Source organism: Xyrauchen texanus, chromosome 20 (assembly GCF_025860055.1).
Source record: "Xyrauchen texanus isolate HMW12.3.18 chromosome 20, RBS_HiC_50CHRs, whole genome shotgun sequence".
In the NCBI taxonomy this organism is placed as follows: Eukaryota; Metazoa; Chordata; class Actinopteri; order Cypriniformes; family Catostomidae; genus Xyrauchen; species Xyrauchen texanus.
In genome coordinates, this window is record NC_068295.1 from 2234407 (window position 1) to 2257224 (window position 22818).

A 22818-nucleotide genomic window follows, 5' to 3' on the forward strand; every position below is an offset into this window, starting at 1 on the left:
TATTTTGACGTGATCTCTTATTTTTACGTGGTCTTTTATTTTGACGTGAACTATTATTTTTACGTGGTCTTTTATTTTGAAATGTGAACTAATTTTGACGTGAATCTTATTTTGACATGTGGGCTTTTATTTTGATATGCCATCATACGTCCGCCATTTTTGCGGAAGTCCGGTCTGCGGCTCACTTCGGAGTGTCAACAAAACAAACTGGAGTGAGATCAAAGTAAACATGCGCCGATACTCGATTAACTGAAGCCCATTTGAGCTGTCATGGACTGTTGAAGTTCCCTCAGCGCGGCAGTGAGATGGAGGAGATGGAGGAGATGGAGGAGGATGTTTCAGATCTGTTTGATGATCATAATCATAATTCTCACGCTCATGTTGTGAGTGTGTTTACACCTGCGCAGGTGTGTGTGGATTCATCAGACTCTTGCAGTGACACCTGTGAATCTGACAGCTCACCTGCAGCCGCTTCTAACGGCGCCGCACTGCTGCTCAACTCTGCTTCAAAGTTCCGTAAGTTACTAATATAACTTACATGAAGTACTATGGTGATACCACAGTACTGAATGATTAACACATTTACATACCATGGTATTTATATCGTACGGTGGTATTACGGTTAAGTTTCATTCATATGAGGGTCTCATTAAAACTGAACTGGACACTTTTTACCATACCTTCATTATTTATTTTTGGTACTTTTCAAATGACTTTTATATATAGATTTACTGTGTTAGCCTTGTCCCAGACTTTCAATATTAAACTATGAACACCCCTTTGAAAAATACAATTGTTTACATGTTTTAAAACTTCTATCATCTAAACAGTGAGTTAAGTAAACATAAATAATTTCAATATTTATTGTGTGAAATAATTGTATCAATTTATCTAAAAGTCCGTCGCACAGTTGTGACGTAATTGACAGTAGGGATGCGCCAATGAAAAAAAACAACAACAAAAAACTTTGCCCGATATCGATTTTAACAAAAACCTGTAGGCCGACACTGATATTTTCCCACTTACCTTATTTTGTCATCAAATCACTGTTTTATTTTGGAATTATGCTTTAAATCTTTACAAAGTGGTAAAAAAGATTGATTACTGTTCAAGCAATAAACAAGTTCTATTGAATATTGGATCTGTTGAACACATGACAGTGAAAGATACAAACATACCAAAAATATGAACTAAATATGATAACATGGTGATCGATGTGAAAAAGTTTATTTTGTACTTTTAAAACATTTTGCACTTCTGTTTTTGCAGTTCAAAACAACAAAACTCACATTTGACATGTTTGTACTGTATATGATAGAGTATACATACTATACATGCATATGTTGGGAAATTCCTCGGATATGTCCACCACATTGTGGAAAAATAAAAAGTTTAAAGCAAAGGAACAAAACACCCTTTAACTTGATAAAGAGACAGATTAAAAAATAAATATTACATGCTAAGCGTCTTACATATTGTGGCTTTATTATTTCTGGATTGTGCATTTCAATTTACAGAGTTTTTACAAAGTCTGTTACTAATTAATTGTAAATAAACTGTTAGTTTTCATGCTTATAACCGAAAACTGATGGTTTTAATTAGGTCAATAATTGGGGTCTGGGTATCTCAGTGAATATTGACGGTGAATTATTAGTACTCCATAAGCATGTACATATTCAGTTCATATTTACATGCTATCTGATACTCAAGGTGTCGCAGATGTTTCAGTAATTGACTTGATTTATATTTGACATTAAAGAAGCAACTTGGAAGTAAACTATAGCAAGTACAACACGTGAACGATATGGATATGTGTAGCTCTATATGTGTTTGACAGCCAGTTGCGTATCATGAAATATCAGTGTTGAAGTAATGAATCCTGTTCTGTATTTGTACTGATTTGTTGCATTATCTCTTTGATGTATGAAAAATAAAGCATCAATATATTTTAAAATATATATTGTTTTATTATTTTTTGATAGATATACGTGCCAGGTCTCTAACAGCCCAAATATGTGTTTGGAGAAATTCCAATGCAGAATTTGAGATGTGCTTGAAATGATTTTTCATGACTTGAATGACATAAATCTCCAGTAATGCATGAACACATTGATAGTAGACAAATAAAATAAAAAATAGTGAAAACATGGTCAGGGGCTGATTGGGAAGACAAATCAGCCCTGGATTTTAAATAAAAACCTGCCCAAATGTTGTTGGGGGGTTTCGGCCAATCGCACCATTTTGCGGCTGGCCCACCGTGAAAAGTCCCAGTTCTCCCTATAGCCAGTGCGCCTGATCATGGTACTAGATGTCATCCATCTATCCATCCATCTTCAACCGCTTATCCGAAGTCGGGTCGCGGGGGCAACTGCTCCAGCAGGGGGCCCCAAACTTCCCTATCCCGAGCCACATTAACCAGCTCTGACTGGGGGACCCCGAGGCGTTCCCAGGCCAGTTTGGAGATGTAATCTCTCCACCTAGTCCTGGGTCTTCCCCGAGGCCTCCTCCCAGCTGGACGTGCCTGAAACACCTCCCTAGGGAGGCACCAAGGGGGCATCCTTACCAGATGCCCAAACCACCTCAACTGACTCCTTTCGACGCAAAGGAGCAGCGGCTCTACTCCGAGCTCCTCACGGATGACTGAGCTCCTCACCCTATCTCTAAGGGAGAAGCCCACAACCCTTCTGAGGAAGCCCATTTCGGCCGCTAGTACAAGCGGTACTAGATTTCAAAAAAACTAAAACATGGTAGAACCACGGTGCATCACTTACAAAAAATATCCTCACTGTACCAAAAATATCCAAACAGTGTCGAGAAAAGAAAACATGGTAGTACAATATCATTTATTTATAATTTTATTTGTTGGCATGCTTTATTGTAAGTGATGTACAAAAATAGTAATGCCATTGTGCATGTCCAGTAAGCCTTGGTCTTACCATGTTACGTGTGCAAAAATTATATTATAACCATTGAATGTGTCCAAAAACAAGTCTGCTTCTGTTTGTCTAATACTGAATGTGTTTGTGTGTGTTTGTGTGTGTGTGTGTGTGTGTGTGTGTGTGTGTGTGTGTGTGTGTGTGTGTGTGTGTGTGTGTGTGTGTGTGTGTGTGTGTAGTGATGAATGCAATGACAGCAGAAGACTACAGGACAATATACTGGCCAAAACTAGAGCGAGCCATTGAACATCTGCTGACTCAAAGCCCCATGGACCACATCTCCATCTCATATGAACAGATCTACAGGTCAGTGTTTACATTTCAAAGGTTCAGTAGATATAGTTTTGTTTTGAGTACCAATAAGAAGATTTCCCAGACTACCAAAACGCCTTTGGGGATAACACGTTCAAAATAATGCTCCTTTATTGACACTTTTGCTGCTTAAATTTGTCGGTGAAACATGTATTTTTTCCTCGTTTGCAGTCACGTTTATAAGTGTGTGTGCCAACAACACTCAGAACTGCTCTACAGTGACTTGATATGGAAGATCACATCTCATCTAGAACACGTCTCTTCTGAGCTGCAGGTCAGAACATCTTATTCTGCTTCTCAGATTGGTTTATTTAGTTTGAAGGATGTTTAGATCACTTATTAGGAATAGTGTTGTTGTAGTGAGTGTTTTAGAAGACAAAAACGGTTCTGACTGTTGACTGTTGTGTCAAAATTATATTTTTATCAAGAAATATAAATAAAACATGCTTTGAGTGTAGGGACTAAAAATCCAGAAGTATTACTAAACAATGCAAAGTATTCAAAATAAATTATTTCAGAGGGGTATGGGTATCTCAGCGAGTATTGACGCTGACTATCACACCTGAAGTCGTGAGTTTTAATCCATTGTGTGCTGAGTGACTCCAGTCAGGTCTCCTTAGCAACCAAATTGGCCCGGTTGCTAGGGAGGGTCTGGGTACCTCAGCGAGTATTGACGCTGACTATCACACCTGGAGTCGTGAGTTTTAATCCATTGTGTGCTGAGTGACTCCAGTCAGGTCTCCTTAGCAACCAAATTGGCCCGGTTGCTAGGGAGGGTCTGGGTATCTCAGCGAGAATTGACGCTGACTATCACACCTGGAGTCGTGAGTTTGAATCCAGGGCGTGCTGAGTGACTCCAGTCAGGTCTCCTTAGCAACCAAATTGGCCCGGTTGCTAGGGAGGGTCTGGGTACCTCAGCGAGTATTGACGCTGACTATCACACCTGAAGTCGTGAGTTTTAATCCATTGTGTGCTGAGTGACTCCAGTCAGGTCTCCTTAGCAACCAAATTGGCCCGGTTGCTAGGGAGGGTCTGAGTATCTCAGCGAGTATTGACGCTGACTGTCACACCTGGAGTCGTGAGTTTGAATCCAGGGCGTGCTGAGTGACTCCAGTCAGGTCTCCTTAGCAACCAAATTGGCCCGGTTGCTAGGGAGGGTCTGGGTACCTCAGCGAGTATTGACGCTGACTATCACACCTGGAGTCGTGAGTTTTAATCCATTGTGTGCTGAGTGACTCCAGTCAGGTCTCCTTAGCAACCAAATTGGCCCGGTTGCTAGGGAGGGTCTGGGTATCTCAGCGAGTATTGACGCTGACTGTCACACCTGGAGTCATGAGTTTGAATCCAGGGCGTGCTGAGTGACTCCAGCCAGGTCTCCTTAGCAACCAAATTGGTCCAGTTGCTAGGGAGGGTAGAGTCATATAATGTGTAATGTGGTTCTCGTTCTCGGTGGGGCGTGTGGTGAGTTGTGCGTGGATGCCGCGGAGAACAGCGTGAAGCCTCCACACGTGCTACGTCTCCGCGGTAACGCGCTCAACAAGTCACGTGATAAGATGCACAGATTGACGGTCTCAGACGCGGAGGCAACTGAGATTCGTCCTCCGCCACCCGGATTGAGGCGAGTCACTACGCCACCACGAGGACTTGGAGCGCATTGGGAATTGGCCGTTATAAACTGGGGAGGAAATAAAAATAAATAAATAAACTCTCTCCTTTTCTGAAGGCCAGTCCACCTGAAAGTTTAATTGAAAACTTCAACGTTGCTCTGACGCAGTACACTGCTGCACTACACTGCATCGTTCCAGTGTTCATCTATATGGTACACAAACATTTAAATGTCATTTTCTACATAACACATTTCCATTTTTCTCTGTTTTAATAGTGTAATGATTCATCTGAATTTTACCATCATTCTGCTGCAGAATAAATTCTACATTGAGACTAAGCTGAACAGAGACCTGCGGGACGATCTTATGAAGCTCTTCTCAGAGCATGTAGCTGAGAAACACGTCAGCATATTACTGCGTGAGTGACAATCATTTAACTGTGTTTCTAAAATACTCTGTCACTTTGACTCTCTGATAGGACTCAACTCAAGTGTTTCTTTCTTTCTAAATCAGCTCTTCTTAAAAAAGCTCATTCCATGCCATTTCAAGTCAAACCGTCAACTATGGCGAGTGTTGTGAGAGGCCTTTACACCCTCCGACCAGGTGAGATAGAAATTTCTCTGTGCACTATTGGAGGTTTTCTTTATCCTTCTGAGACCCGAGTGCGACTGCGTGTGCATTTTCCATTTCCCTTTTTGATTTGGAACTAGTAGCAACTAATAAACATGCAATAGTTATACATGTATATTTCTAGAGCAAATAGTTTTCCTAAAAATGTATGTCCACATATGTGGACATCGGGAACAAGTTGTGAAATTGTAAATAATACTAAGCTATAGAAGGTCAGAGATCACATCAGAAATGATCATAATTAATTCAGATTAAAAGTAATGTCCAGCATCATCCAATCACTATCAACCATGTTAGAATAAACTGATCCATTATAAATGTTTAATCTATGATGATCATCGTCCCATGTGTGTCAAACATGTTGAGTGATCCAAACATCATCTGCAGCCTGAAACTGAACTTTTGATCAGATTTTAGGAGTGAACGCACTTAACTGCATAGAGAGCTATAGGATGCACCCTTGCTCCCTATTTAGTGCATGACTTAACCTCCAGTGTGCTGTCTCTCTGTACTGGTCTCAGAACAGTTATATGAGAGCTATAGGATGCTCCCTTGCTCCCTATTTAGTGCATGACTTAACCTCCAGTGTGCTGTCTCTCTGTACTGGTCTCAGAACAGTTATAGGAGAGCTATAGGATGCTCCCTTGCTCCCTATTTAGTGCATTACTTAACCTTCAGTGTGCTGTCTGTCTGCACTGATCTCAGAACAGTTATAGAGAGCTATAGGATGCTCCCTTGCTCCTTATTTAGTGCATTACTAACCTCCAGTGTGCTCTCTGTCTGCACTGGTCTCAGAACAGTTTGAAATGCTCCTTATTTTCATCCTAACTCGATATAAAGCCTCAGAAAGACATGTTTTTCAGCATTAGTTCTCAATGTGATAATGCACAATAAATATAGCATTTCTTGTGCTATTGTACACATATGTGTACATTGTGTTTAGCAGTGTGGTGTTTCGCGATAAATCGCTCAAATTTTAAAAATGGCATATCGGATGAAACTAGAGACTCTAATCTTTAAACTCAAACAGGTTTCATTGTAAACCCTTAATTAGGTTTCTAACCAGATGTAGTTTTGTTGGCATTTCTCCCAAAAACAAACTCCGCTATGATCAGCGCCATGTTGTTTGGTCACATGACGTGCATCGAAAGTTTAACCCTTTACTGACAGCCCAGAGTCTTCTGCACTGAGATCAGTCAGTTTAAATTAATTTTAATAATGCACCGCGTATACAGAAGCCAAAATTCAACGTCCAAGCATGTGTACGCAGGGTCGTGCAAGGTTTATAAAAGTACTGTGGCGGTGTCATGGTGCAGTTATGCCATGGTTCATTTTCTTTGAGTGATTACTAAATCAACATTTTCACTTTATAGCTGCATTATTATGCTGCATGAATCAACAGAAAGTGCATTTCAAACATTACTCAACTTATATTCAGCATTCAGCTAATTATATGTCTTTGACAAGTGTGTTGGTGTAGATATATGCCGCGTTTTCGCTTATTTCACAAAAAATAAACAGAACATCAAATGAAATGACTTAGTAGAGCTGATTATCTTTCAATCGAGTCCACACACAAGATAATCAGATGTATAGATCATTAGATAATCCACATGAAGCACAATGTTACATATGACCACCAGGAGATGGCGCCAAATACACGACACAGACTCAATGATGACTCAAATGACACAGAATGAAACTCATTCTGTGAAATCTCATGAGTAAAATCATGTCTGCATGCTATGCAAACCTTTAGTCATTGTTGTGTTTGCATGTGTAATTAGTTCTTATGTACAATTATTATCTTTTATTTGTTTGGAGATGTTTTTGGACACTATGATTAATTATATTTGTAATGTTGTAACTTTTGATTGATTTGTCGTATCAACGCAAAGTCTTTCTCAGATACAGTTGACGTGATTTGAAACACATCAAAAGCAGTTTTTCTGAGCCACCTTATTTACACCCAGAGATATATCATGTCAAATATGAAAAATAAGAATAAAAGTACATTTTTGGCAATTTCTTTGGGATTTTTTTCCCGCAGTTTCTTAGGCTGAGAGTCTCAGAGTTTTTTATAATCTCTATAATTAAAAAATGTGAAAAGATTTCTTTATAATGATACCAAATACCTCCTGTATGCCACTGAAACAGGACATCTTTACCAACACCTTCAGAGCTTAAAGGGTTAATCAAGATATATGAGTCAATTCAGATCTGCATGTTTGTTATTTTGCTACTTTCTTTCTAGACTGGGTGGCTCTCGCTCCAGCTCTGTTTTCTAGATTCATTCCTCAGATCGATCCTCCTGCTCTTGAATCCCATCTCCCATATTACGCCGCTCAAGACAAGAAACTGCAAACGGAGCTCTCACAGAACGGCTTCTCCAGGTAATGCTGCACGTGAACTTAAAATGACATCTGTCAATCATGCTACATCGGGTGACTGACTCCAGCTCTCCTCTTGTTTTGCAGAGGAGACCAGTCACGAAAGCGAGCGAGCGAAGAATCGTGACAGTGAAGTGGATTTTTACACTACTTCAGTTATGCTGAAAGACTTGAACACAAACACGCCTCCTGATTTCTTTCTGTGATTTCCAGTCAAGCTCACCGACAAGCTGCTGGGCTTTAAAGGAATGGTTCGTCCAAAAAATGAAAATCTGTCATCGTTTGCTCATCCTTGTGTTGTTCTAAAACGCATGGCTTTATCTCCTCTGTGGAGCACAAAAGGAGATGTTGGAGAGAATATACAGTGAAAGGGGACTAGGGCCATCAAGCGTCAAAAAGCACAATAAAATACAATGAAAGTAGTCCAAACGACACGACTCGTGGACTATATTCCAAGTCTCCTAAAGCCATATGAAACATTGATGGAGGGAACATTTTTCAATGCATAATGACTTTGGAAAGAGCAGCATAAATATCTCCTTTCATGCTTGATGGAAGATAGAAAAGAATGAGTGTGAATAATGAATGGACATATTTGCATTTTTGGGTGCACTGTTCCTTTAAGCCCATGTAAACGTATCGCTTCACTTCTACAATCCTTCGGGAATTCTCTGTTATTTTGAGAATTTGCAAAAGCATTACAAAACTACACCAACAAAATCATCACTATGGCCTTCCTCGTTTCTCAGCGTTTGGATGGCACACCCAGATATACAGGAAATAGATCTGTCAATATGGCGGTTGCGTCTTTCTGCTCTTTCTGGATTTCCTTCGCACAAAAACCATTGTGTCTACAAGCTGATTTTCCTTTCTGCTCCGAGTCCATTTTCCTGCCATGTGGGTTTAAAATGAATGGTGTGATATCTTGGTAATGCTCTTTTAAGGTTACAATAACGTTGGTGCTGGATCCAGGATTTCGTATCGAATAATGGACGAGGTATTCACATTTAGGGTTCACTAATGAAGAAAAGAGGTTCATTTTTCTCAACTTTAGTTAACGCAGTTTTAACCAGTTTTATTGAACACTCTCAACCGTTGTACCTAATAATGACGTGCCTTTGGTCGTTTACCTTTCTTCCTTGCGGTGAAATTTTATATGTTAGTAAATGAATCTTGTAACATGACAACAGCAACTGTGGATCTGATTTGATGACCCGGTATGCTGCGTTTGGAAGCAAAACTAGTCCTAATCGAATCTGGATTGAGTCTATCTAGGCAGATCTAGTCAGAATACAAAGAGCTGCTAACAAGTTATCTGGTATTAAAGATATCACTGTAATACTTCGTAATGATGCTCATCAATGTAATAATATTTGAATGTACATTATGGACAAATCTGCTTGTTAATGACTTGGGAATATCGATTTCAAAAGTGTTACCCATGAAAGGAAGCACAAAGAATGAATTGGCATATCATCAGTGTTACAGAACAGTTCCGGTGTCATTTTGCTTGTTTAACTAATGTCAATCCTTCGATATGTGTAAGGCATATTCTCTAAAACCTCATTACAAAACATGTATTAAATGAGTGAAAATGCCAAACAGAAAATAAACATTGACCATCAAACATATCATCTTGCTATGATCTGTTACTTTTTATTTTATTCTCCGTTTAGAATTCTGAGAAACAAGTAAATGAACGATTTTTGCGACAAGCACATTTCCCTCCAAAATTGTAATGACGCCTCTTTTAGATCCAAGATGGCGGCACGTTAGCACGCAGCGGCCACTCCGGATCCACAATGGTGCTATTTTTGTTAAAAAAGCCCGACTTTTGCAACACATGGACATCGGAGCAACCAGTGTTCGTGTCTACCATCGCCAGACACTACTCAAATATAAGACTCATGCAAAAACCAAGCTGCATGATGACCTGCAGGAGGTGCTACGCGTACTCGGCTTGCTGCGGAGACCAGGCCTCCAGCCCTCGGCGTCGCCTGATGCCGGTGGCCGGGGAGAGGACGTCGTAAGCGGTGTGCGAAAGCGAAGCGCGGAAAGAGGGCGGGGGTCCATGCTAGGCTAAAACAAACCCTAGCCGGCCGGCTCTCCCGTCTATCCTGCTCTCAAATGTTTGCTTCCTGGACAATAAACTGGACTATATCCGACTCCAGCAGGCTACGCAGCGTGAGTTTAGAGACTGCTGCGTCTTTGTTTTCACGGAGACGTGGCTCAGCGACAGAGTTCCGGATGCCGCCATTCAGCTAGACGGGCTCGCCTCGTTTCGTGCCGACAGAAATACAGCTCTCTGCGGTAAGACTCGCGGTGGTGGCTTGTGTGTTTACATCAACACGGAATGGTGCAAGAACTCTATGCTAGTCTCTAGTTACTGTTCATCGCTGTTGGAGCTTGTGACTGTTAGATGCAGACCTTTTTATCTACCACGGGAATTCACCACTGTTTGCATAACCGGAGTTTACATTCCCCAGCCTAACGCTAAGGAAGCGCTCTGTGAACTGTATGGGGCTATGAGCTGAACTGCAGAACGCTCACCCCGACGGACTGTTTATTGTCGCCGGAGATTTCAACCATGCAAATCTCAAGACAGTGCTCCCTAAATTCCATCAGTATGTGGACTTTGCAACGAGAGGGGCTGAACGCGCTTGATCTTGTTTACACAAACATCCCAGGCGCGTGCCGGGCGGAGCCCCGCCCCACCTCGGCTACTCAGACCACATCTCTGTTATGTTAATTCCAGCATACAGACCGCTCGTCAGACGCACAAAACCGCTTCAGAAGCAGGTGAAAACCTGGCCAGCAGGAGCCATCTCTGCTCTTCAGGACTGTTTTGAGTGTATTGACTGGCACATGTTCAGGGAGGCTGCAACATATGGCGATTCTACCAACTTGGAGGAATACACAGCATCAGTGACCAGCTACATCAGCAAGTGCATTGATGATGTCACTTTCTCCAAGACCATCACCACACGCTCCAACCAGAAGCCGTGGATGACTGCGGAGGTGCGCACGCTGCTGAGGTCCCGAGACTCCGCCTTCAGAGCAGGCGATAAGGCAGCCCTAAGAACAGCTAGGGCCAAACTGTCACGGGCAATCAGAGAGGCAAAGCGCGACACGCCCAGAGAATCCACAGTCACTTCCAGGACAGCGGTGACACGCGGCGCATGTGGCAGGGCATCCAGGCCATCACCAACTACAGGACAACATCAGTTGCCTGTGACAAAGATGCCTCCCTTCCAGATGCGCTGAACGACTTCTACGCTCGGTTTGAAGTGCAGAACGACGTGATGGCGAGGAAGTCCACCCCTCCTCCCAACGACCAGGTGCTCTGTCTTACCACGGCAGATGTGAGGAAAACTCTACGTAGAGTCAACCCACGGAAGGCTGCTGGACCAGACAACATTCCTGGCAGAGTGCTCAGAGGATGTGCAGACCAGCTAGCAGATGTTCTTACCGACATCTTCAACATCTCTCTGAGCAGCGCCGTTGTTCCAACGTGCTTCAAGGCCACCACCATCATCCCCATGCCAAAGAAGTCTTCAGTGTCCTGCCTCAACGACTACCGTCCCGTCGCACTTACACCCATCATCATGAAGTGCTTCGAGAGGCTCGTCATGAGGCAGATTAAGACCCAGCTGCCCCCTCACTAGACCCACTGCAGTTTGCGTATCGTTCAAACCGTTCAACGGACGATGCCATCACCACAACCCTCCATCTGGCCCTCACCCACCTAGACAATAAGGACTCATACGTTCGAATGCTGTTCATAGATTTCAGCTCAGCATTCAACACAATCATTCCCCAGCACCTGATTGGAAAGCTGAACCTGCTGGGCCTGGACACCTCCCTCTGCAACTGGATCCTGGACTTCCTGACTGGGAGACCTCAGTCAGTCCGGATCGGGAACAGCATCTCCACCACCACCACACTGAGCACTGGGGCCCCCAGGGCTGTGTGCTCAGTCCACTGCTGTTCACTCTGCTGACTCACGACTGTGCAGCAATGCACAGCTCGAATCACATCGTCAAGTTCGCCGATGACACGACCGTGGTGGGTCTCATCAGCAAGAACGACGAGTCAGCATACAGAGAGGAGGTGCAGCGGCTGACGAACTGGTGTAGAGCCAACAACCTGTCCCTGAATGTCGACAAAACAAAAGAGATGGTTGTTGACTTTAGGAGAGCACAAGGTGAACACACTCCGCTGAACATCGACGGCTCCTCTGTGGAGATCGTCAAGAGCACCAAATTCCTTGGTGTTCACCTGGCGGAGAACCTCACCTGGTCCCTCAACACCAGCTCTATCACCAAGAAAGCCCAGCAGCGTCTCTACTTTCTTCGAAGGCTGAGGAAAGCACATCTCCCAACCCCCATCCTCACTACATTCTATAGAGGGACTATTGAGAGCATCCTGAGCAGCTGCATCACTGCCTGGTTTGGGACTTGCACCGTTTCGGACCGCAAAGCCCTGCAGAGGATAGTGAGGACAGCTGAGAAGATCATTGGGGTCTCTCTTCCCTCCATCAAAGACATTTACAAAAAACACTGTATCCGCAAAGCAACCAGCATTGTGGACTGACCCCACACACCCCTCACACAAACTCTTTACCCTCCTCCCGTCTGGCAAGAGGTACCGAAGCATTCGGGCCCTCACGGCCAGACTGTGTAACAGCTTCTTCCCCAAGCCATCAGACTTCTCAATACTCAGAGACTGGTTTGACACACACGTGTCCTGAGTTGCACTTTAATAACTGTCACTTTATAACTGTCTGCTACCTCAATAACTGCTATGTGCATAGAACATTATCTCATAGTATGTTATGTTTACATTTTAGAAACTGTCATCTTTTTGCACTACTGAGTACTGGTCGGCGCTGCACTGTCTATTGTCCTGTTCATTGTCAGTAATTTGTTGTACTGTCCTGTACTTTTTGCACATGTTTGCACGTGCACTTTATATAGGTATATATAGGTAGTTTATATAGGTATTATTTCGTTGTGTAGTCTCATGTGGTCCTATGTTGGTCCTTTGTTGTTTTTATGTAGCACCATGGTCCTGGAGGAACGTTGTCTCGTTTTGCTGTGTACTGTACTAACTGTATATGGTTGAAACGACAATAAAAACCACTTGACTTGACTTGACTTGACTTGACTAGTTCCCAAGCATCCTGGAAAACCTGGAATTTTCCAATGCAGTTTTCCAGTCTGGGAAATGTCATGGGAAATTATTATTTGTCCTGGAAAATATTTTAGTGTAATGAAACCGTCTGACGGTGTCACTAACAAGGTACAAAAGCATAGTAACGATCGGGACTCGGGATAGGTGTCAAAAACACAAGTTTGTATCGTTTCGTCACTGCCAGCAGCTGCGCATTGGGAAACAACATCAATGATTGACATTTACAAATGAAACCCTGTCACGTATATTCAATGACAATGGTTGGACCATTGCTGATATTTTTAACAAATCCATTCACACCCTGTGGTGGTAGCGTGGTGATGCTGCCTTTACACCTCATGACCAGGGATGGATTACCGACCGGGCCAATGGGGTCAATGCCCAGGGGCCCTTTACTGCCTGGGGGTGCCCTGGGCTTTAAGGCTGCGTGATCTAGTTTGGTGATCCCTCCCCTGCTTGAAAACCCTTTTGGGCATGAACAACGACCCCCCCCACCCACCCACCCACTCACCAACTTTTGGGTGGAGGGGGGCCCTTGGAGATAATTGGCCCCAGCGCCTTTGCATGTCAGAATCCGTCCATGCTCATTATATGATTTGAATTTTTAATTATTCAACAATCAGAGTCTGCTTATACCGCGGTTCCCACCCGTAGGGCCCAATGAGTTCTGTAAATATATAATCTGCATGTGCTGCACACTTCAAAATTAATGTGTGAAGCCAGCCACTCAAACACTAAAAACACCTCGTCATGATCATCGTGTGTGTGTGTGTGTGTTTAGTAAAAGACAAAGAGCAGAGCACTCTGAAGTGAGCAGCACATACAGACTATATATTTATTTATTTAGTTATCACTGGGCCATGTACCAAACTGCTTATCTGGAGGTGAGAAACTACCAGTGTTGAGGTAACGTGTTACAAGTAACGCACGTTACGTAATCCGATTACTTTTTCAAATAACGAGTAAAGTAATGCAATATTTATTTTTATTTTAGACTATAATATCGGAGTTACTTTTTATATAAAGTAGCACTTTGCTTTTGTACACCTCTACTTTCTCTGTATTGGGAGAAATCAGGAGTAAAAGTGCGCAAACTTCCGGGTGGAGACGTAGTGCATGATGGGTATTGTAGTTCTATAGTGTGTGAGGCCAGAGACTATTTAGCAGAGACGAGTCACTTCTATTTAAATGAATGGGTGAAACTGGAACGCCCAACCAAGAAGCTCTAGCACCCAACGGTCAATGGATGTAGAAAGGATGTCCCGCCTTGCAGGTTAAAGAGCCAATCGCCTTTTAGATACAGACATTGCCTGTCAATCAACCCGCTAACATGCGTGCGCATTAGCTATACAAGCTGGGAAGATTGCGTGTTTTAGCATAATATGAGGTTAACATTTGGTTGAGTGAAACGCGAGTGATTCATGTATTGATACACACTGCATTAAGAATAACAGTAAACGCGTTTTGACAGCAGGACTGTAAAACTAGTCTCTGGCCATGACATGATACACAGGGTGAAATACTCGCTCAATTCACTGACTTATACAGCCGAACTGCTCTGTGTTACAGCTCCCCGTATCCAGGGCAGGATTTTACATGGCAACTGGCCCAAAACTCGTTGAGCAAGTTGTTGGGGGGGTTCGCTGTCCTTTTCTGCACATCGTGGCACCATTTTATTGTCAGTTCCTGCGTAACGATGCAGCTCATTTTAGCTAATCGCGGCCCAATCGGCACATTTCACGGCCGACCCACCAGCCTGCTTGGTTCTCCCGATGGCCCCAAAGTGCATCGGCCCACCGGGAAAATGCCCGGTATGCCAGATTACCAGTCCAGCCCTGCCCGTATCTGAGAGAATGGGATGAGAAAAGCTGACTCTGGATCAGCAGTTCCGAGCAACTACATCGATTGTGTACTCAGAGAAAATGTCATAGTTTCTAAAAAGATTCTACATTTTTGTTTTATAATAAACAAGTAGTTTGATTTATGAAGCGATGAAAACTATTTCATTCAAGATGTATCAACATGCGCCTTTGAAGTTGTGGTGTCGGTACGCACCGCGGATCAACTCGTGCACTCGTGCAAAGCGCGTGAAATGTGTCAAATGGCGAAAATAAAGACGACAATATATTACTACTGTATAGTAATGTTTACTGTAATAATATGTAAATAATGTCCTGGAAAATTGTTCCTTGAAAATTGGGAACCCTGATTATGTGCTCTCAAAATATTGCTAAATTAAATGTAAAATGTAAAATATTTTTTGTTTGCTGATAAGTTTGCGTATTAACATGATAATACATGTTTTCGCCCTATTGTTTGCAATTAACACCTATAATTAAAGGTTGACCTGTATTGGATTTTGCCGATCCAATAACTAAGGTGGTGCAAAAGCCAGATAATGGCCGATTAATCGGCCGATAGTTTTTAAAATACATTTATTGCATGCTATACAAATTTGAGCCTTTTCTTACGGTGACTGGCATAGACATAGAGGCAACAAGAGTCCAAAAAAATATGAATTATTATTGCGCAACCAATATCCAAATAATAATCAGGATTTCTTTGTTGCAATAAGCAAACCCGAAATACACCAGGGACTCTTATTTTGAAATTTCTTCTCTCCCAGCTCATACAAACGTAAGCAAAACAAAATATGCACTCGTATATCACTCGTTACGACGTGTATCATGAATAAAAACACTATAAAGTAAACTTTCCCTATAACAAATATGAGCGGTTCATATCTGCACCGATTTATTGGCAAAACCGATATATCGTTTGAACCCTACCCATGATGTTTTTCTGGTTGTGGACAGCAGGGTTCCCTTGAAATGTTATAGGTGCTTTACAAAGGTGTCACCCCTTATTGACAGCAAACTCACTGACCAATGAGGAGGGATCGTTCCTTGGCACACGCTCCAAACCCCTCCACATCCCTCCAAATAACCTGCCCCAGCACGCTGCTGGAACTGGTGACAGGTCGCCCCAGCCCTGTGTTGCTTTGCGCTTGCTGCGGTAAACTCCAAGGTTAACTTTGCACAAGACAAAGACAACGCTTTAGGCAGCTGCTCTATCAAGAGACCATCCAGAGAGCAGGAATTGAAGTCGTTTTCAAGCAGGTGCAGATCTACACTGTGGAGCAGAGCATTCACACTGAAGGTAAAGCGATGCATACACTGCATACCCTCAGTGAGAAAAGTGCATTTGAAAGGGACATGCACATTTAGATGCTTCAGAATAGCATGTATCTAGCTTCAAGCAGTAGAAGTTTGTTTAGATGTTGCCTATTTTAGATTGGCATGTCATCATAACGGTTCTGGAGTTCACTTTAATGCATTTAAGTAAACTAGAAACATGCATTGACTTTTCATGTTCGGTGATGTTTGGATTTGTATTTTTATTATCTGGTGTAAGGGGAGCCTGTACTATAATTATCTATGACGGGGCGTTTGGACTGTTTGAGCAGGATTAATGCACACAACAGCTGTCCGTACAGGTCTGTTGGAAGGGCATCGCTGTGTCTGGTAATTGCTCTGATTTGAGTGTCAGAAGCATCTGCAGGAGGATCTTCTTTCTGGGTTCAATAACATCAGGTTATGGTTAAAGTCTCAAATTTGGTTAGTAATACAGATTAAATCGTTGTCTTGTAGACGGCATATTTAGACTTATAGACTAAAACCTCATGTTGTGCAAAATCCTGTTAAATCTGGACAAAATGCTTAAAATGCAACATTTTCTTTAGGTTTACTGAAGATGGCTTTCACTCTCCAGGCCACCTTTTGAGTCTATGATTGGATCATTATTGCAGTGATTAATGTGTGTGTCAAGTCTTTTAACCCTAACTGATGCAGTGTGTAGCTTCTCATGTCAGAAGATGTGTCCCATGGTGTGGAAAAGATGTTTCTGTGTTCCAGATCGGGGCAAATTATGGTCCATCATCAAGCCAAGAAACTAAGGAGATTGCTGAGATCACTGGAATTGGGTTAAGAACCGTCCAACACATTAATAAGACCTGGAAGGATAGTGGTGAAGAATCAGCTTCCAAATGTGGTCGGAAAACAATCTTGAATGATTAAACAGCTGTGCAGCCACAAGAAAGACACTTCTTAGTGAGGCTAATCGGAAAAAAATACTTCAGTTTGTTAGGGAGCATAAAGATTGGATTGTGGAGCGATGGCAAAGGGTCATGTGGTCTGATGAGTCCAGATTTACCCTATTTCAAAAGCGATGAGCGCATCAGGGTAAGAAGGGAAGCGCATGATGCACCAATCATGCATAGTGCACACTGTACAAGTCTCTGGAGGAAGTGTTATGATCTGGGGTTGCTTCAATCGATCAGGTCGAGGCTCAGTAATGTTATGCGGCAATAAAATGGAAGTCAGCTGACTACCTGGATGTACTGAATGACCAGGTTTTGAACTTATCCCAATTGAAAGTCTTTGGGATGTGCTGGAGAAAACTTTACAGAGTGGTTCGACTCTCCCGTCATCAATATAACATCTCGGCAAAAAATGAATGCAACTCTAGACTGATATAAATGTTGTGACATTGTATAAGGTGTCGAAACACGAATAATGCGCACTGTAATCAAAGCTAAAGGCGGTCCAACTAAATATTAGAGTATGTGACTTCTTGTTTGGCCAGGCAGTGTATATACAGTATATATATATATATATATATATATATATTTTTTTTTTTTACATATTTATATGACAAAAGCTTACATATTTATAATTCATTAGTAATGTCTTATAATACACCTTATAATTTAACTTCTCATAAATAATTGTAACCACAATTATAATACATTATAAAATATCTATACTTATACCTTAGAGTGTAATGCATTATAACACTTACCTATTCATACTTATACCTTAGAGTATAATGCATTATAACACTTACCTATTCATACTTATACCTTATAGTATAATGCATTATAACACTTACCTATTCATACTTATACCTTATAGTATAATGCATTATAACACTTACCTATTCATACTTATACCTTATAGTATAATGCATTATAACACTTACCTATTCATACTTATACCTTAGAGTATAATGCATTATAACACTTACCTATTCATACTTATACCTTAGAGTGTAATGCATTATAACACTTACCTATTCATACTTATACCTTAGAGTATAATGCATTATAACACTTACCTATTCATACTTATACCTTAGAGTATAATGCGTTATAACACTTACCTATTCATACTTATACCTTAGAGTGTAATGCATTATAACACTTACCTATTCATACTTATACCTTAGAGTGTAATGCATTATAACACTTACCTATTCATACTTATACCTTAGAGTATAATGCATTATAACACTTACCTATTCATACTTATACCTTAGAGTATAATGCATTATAACACTTACCTATTCATACTTATACCTTAGAGTATAATGCATTATAACACTTACCTATTCATACTTATACCTTAGAGTATAATGCATTATAACACTTACCTATTCATACTTATACCTTATAGTATAATGCATTATAACACTTACCTATTCATACTTATACCTTAGAGTATAATGCATTATAACACTTACCTATTCATACTTATACCTTAGAGTATAATGCATTATAACACTTACCTATTCATACTTATACCTTAGAGTATAATGCATTATAACACTTACCTATTCATACTTATACCTTATAGTATAATGCGTTATAACACTTACATTATTCATACTTATACCTTAGAGTATAATGCGTTATAACACTTACCTATTCATACTTATACCTTAGAGTGTAATGCATTATAACACTTACCTATTCATACTTATACCTTAGAGTATAATGCATTATAACACTTACCTATTCATACTTATACCTTAGAGTATAATGCATTATAACACTTACCTATTCATACTTATACCTTAGAGTATAATGCATTATAACACTTACCTATTCATACTTATACCTTAGAGTATAATGCATTATAACACTTACCTATTCATACTTATACCTTATAGTATAATGCATTATAACACTTACCTATTCATACTTATACCTTAGAGTATAATGCATTATAACACTTACCTATTCATACTTATACCTTAGAGTATAATGCATTATAACACTTACCTATTCATACTTATACCTTAGAGTATAATGCATTATAACACTTACCTATTCATACTTATACCTTATAGTATAATGCATTATAACACTTACCTATTCATACTTATACCTTAGAGTATAATGCGTTATAACACTTACCTATTCATACTTATACCTTAGAGTGTAATGCATTATAACACTTACCTATTCATACTTATACCTTAGAGTATAATGCATTATAACACTTACCTATTCATACTTATACCTTAGAGTGTAATGCATTATAACACTTACCTATTCATACTTATACCTTAGAGTATAATGCATTATAACACTTACCTATTCATACTTATACCTTAGAGTATAATGCATTATAACACTTACCTATTCATACTGTCATGTTATGTCTCACTTCTGTTCTTTCCCTCTACTCTGTCATGTGCGTCGCGTCCTCCAGCGCCTTTTAGAGAACCGTCTTTACGTTAAAGCTGAGAAATGCACCTTTCATGCCACCTCCGTTAGTTTTCTCGGCTCTGTCATTTCTGCAGAGGGTATTAAGATGGATTCTGCTAAGGTCCAAGCCGTTTTAGACTGGCCCGTTCCTAAGTCGCGCATCGAGCTGCAGCGCTTTCTCGGTTTCGCAAATTTTTATCGACGTTTCATCCGTAATTTCAGTCAGGTGGCCGCTCCCCTGACTGCCCTTACGTCTGTCAAATCGTGCTTTAGATGGTCCGGTTCTGCCCAGGGGGCTTTTGATCTCCTCAAGACCCGCTTTACGTCCGCGCCCATCCTTGTTATGCCTGATTTGTCTAAACAGTTCGTGGTTGAGGTTGACGTGGGAGCCATCCTTTCCCAACGCTCTCTCTCGGACAATAAGGTCCATCCGTGCGCGTACTTTTCTCATCGCCTGTCGCCGCCTGAACGTAACTACGACGTGGGTAACCGCGAGCTGCTCGCCATCCGCCTAGCTCTAGGCGAGTGGCGACAGTGGTTGGAGGGGGCAACCGTTCCTTTTGTCGTCTGGACTGACCATCGGAACCTGGAATACATTCGCTCCGCCAAACGACTCAACGCGCGCCAGGCTCGTTGGGCTCTGTTTTTCGCCCGGTTCGATTTCGTTATTTCCTACCGCCCTGGTTCCAAGAACACTAAGCCCGATGCCTTGTCACGTCTCTATTCCCTGAAGTCTCCACGGACCCCGTGGGGATTCTCCCTACGGCCCATATCGTTGGGTCAACTGTCTGGGGAATAGAGAGGCAGGTTAAAGGAGCGCTCGCTCTCACTCCTTCGCCGCGCGCCTGTACTAGACACCTCCTCTTCGTTCCCGCCCCCACCCGCCTGGCCGTTCTTCAGTGGGCTCACTCGGCCAAATTGGCCGGTCACCCCGGTGTTCGGGGCACGCTCGCTTCCATTCGCCAGTGTTTTTGGTGGCCCACTCGGGAACGTGACGCGTCGTTTCATGGCTAATGTTCCGTCTGCGCGCAGACTAAATCTGGGAACTCTCCTCCGGCCGGACTTCTCAGACCACTTCCCATCCCCTCTCGGCCGTGGTCACACATCGCCTTAGATTTCATCACCGGCCTCCCTGCGTCGGCGGGCAATACTGTCATTCTCACTGTCGTCGATCGATTTTCTAAAGCGGCCCACTTTATTCCCCTCACTAAGCTCCCTTCCGCCAGAGAGACGGCGCAAATAGTCATCGAGAATATTTTCAAGATTCATGGCCTCCCCTCTGATATTGTTTCGGATAGAGGTCCGCAATTTACGTCCCAGTTTTGGAAGGAGTTTTGTCGCCTAATTGGGTCTTCCGTCAGTCTCTCGTCCGGCTTCCACCCTCAATCTAACGGTCAAGCCGAACGGGCCAATCAGACTGTCGGCCGCATCTTGCGCAGCCTATCTTTCCGTAACCCCGCGTCCTGGTCCGAACACCTTCCCTTGGCAGAATACGCCCATAACTTGCTTCCATCGTCTGCTACCGGCCTGTCTCCTTTTCAGAGCAGCCTCGGGTACCAACCTCCGCTGTTCTCGTCGCAAATCGCCGACTCCAGCGTCCCTTCCGCTCAAGGTTTTGTCCAATGTTGCGAGCGCACCTGGAGGGGTGTTAGATCGGCTCTCTGCCGTTATAGGGAACAGACTGTAAGGGCGGCCAACAAGCGTAGAACTAAGAGCCCCAGATATTGTCGTGGCCAGAGGGTATGGCTTTCCACCCTCAACCTTCCCCTTAAATCTGTCTCGCGTAAGTTGACTCCGCACTTCATCGGTCCGTTCCGCATCTCGCGAGGTTATTAGCCCGTCGGCGGTGCGACTTCTTCTCCCCGCTATCTGCGCCGGCGTCCACCCAGTTTTTCACGTCTCCTGTGTAAAGCCCGCTCTTGGCGCTCCCACTCGTCCCCCTCTCTTCCCGTTAGTGTTGAAGGCTCCTATCTATAGGGTCCGCAAGATTCTTGACATGCGCGTTCGGGGTCGTGGTCATCAATTTCTGGTCGATTGGGAGGGTTACGGATCTGAGGAGAGAAGTTGGGTTCCCTCTCGGGACGTGTTGGACCGTTCGCTTATCGATGATTTCCTCCGTCGCTGCCAGGTCTCCTCCTCGGAAGCGCCAGGAGGCGCTCGTTGAGGGAGGGGTACTGTCATGTTATGTCTCACTTCTGTTCTTTCCCTCTACTCTGTCGCCCTCTGTTGGTCATTTTATGTTATTATTCCCTCTCCTTTCCTCTGCTTCCAGCTGTTTCTCATCCTCCCTGAGTTCCTCGTTAATCCTCTGCCCACCTGTTCCCTCTTTCCTCTGATTAGCTCTCTATTTCTCTCCTCGCTCTCACTACATTCTCTGTCGGATTCTCACTCAGTGATACTTTCTCTAGAAGCAACTACAGCCCTGTTTATCTCTGCCCAGAGTCCTGTCCTGTTGGCATCCGCCGTCATTATACTGTTCACCGCTAAAGACCATCTCCTATCTCTGTGCCCAGTTACCTGACGCCACGAGAGAGTGGTATTCAACAGCTACCCTCTGCCTTGGGAGAGACCCGCAGCCTGTTGTCGCTTCTCCACTTACCCTGTCAATTACCCGTGGACTTACTCCAGCTCGTAGGAAGCACTTGCTTATGCTGTTTGTTATCGCCCTCTCTGCGGGCTGTTTTTGTTTGTATTCCTCTCAAGGAGAAGACTTTGTGTTGACATTATCTACTAAGCTTCATTAAAGACAGTTTTTTCATACATATACCTTATAGTATAATGCATTATAACACTTACCTATTCATACTTATACCTTAGAGAATAATGCATTATAACACAAGCAACATCCAATATAAATATGGGTTCATCAAAAGTGTTACCAAGTATTTAATTAAAATGAATGAGTATGAACTTTTCAAAACTTACTGTGCAAAGTTTGGTAAATGGCAAAGCAACAACAAAATTTGTTTTGAAATTAATTGAACAATTTTTTTGTTACTTTGCAAAATCAAGAATTTTTAAGTAAATCTAATTTGAAAAAAATATATATTTAAATAATCTTACTTTTGGTAGGAATAATTATTTGGAGTGAAAATGTGATTTAAAAAAACTTTATAAATGAATTACAAACAACTGAAAAAAATCATGGAAATTCAGTTGTGGAAACCCTCAATATGTCTTAAATGTTTAAAAAAAAAAGT

The 22818-nt window shown here is 42.3% G+C and overlaps 2 protein-coding genes across 4 annotated transcripts in view; both read left to right on the forward strand.

The window, feature by feature from the left end:
* The first annotated feature begins 153 nt into the window (after positions 1 to 153).
* Positions 154 to 9495, forward strand: LOC127660916 (CDK2-associated and cullin domain-containing protein 1-like). Its single transcript, XM_052151396.1, has 8 exons — positions 154 to 516; positions 3116 to 3242; positions 3420 to 3522; positions 4972 to 5067; positions 5171 to 5273; positions 5369 to 5458; positions 7740 to 7878; positions 7963 to 9495. The coding sequence occupies exons 1-8, from the start codon at positions 306 to 308 to the stop codon at positions 8000 to 8002; spliced, it is 909 nt and encodes a 302-aa protein (XP_052007356.1). The 5' UTR covers positions 154 to 305; the 3' UTR covers positions 8003 to 9495.
* A 6689-nt stretch (positions 9496 to 16184) lies between these two features.
* LOC127660290 (myopalladin-like) overlaps positions 16185 to 22818 on the forward strand; it is a 31106-nt gene continuing 24472 nt past the window's right edge. For all 3 annotated transcript variants that reach the window (XM_052150424.1, XM_052150425.1, XM_052150426.1), the window contains exon 1: positions 16185 to 16227. The gene's annotated coding sequence lies outside the window, so the exon portion shown is untranslated. The remainder of the gene's footprint in view (positions 16228 to 22818) is intronic.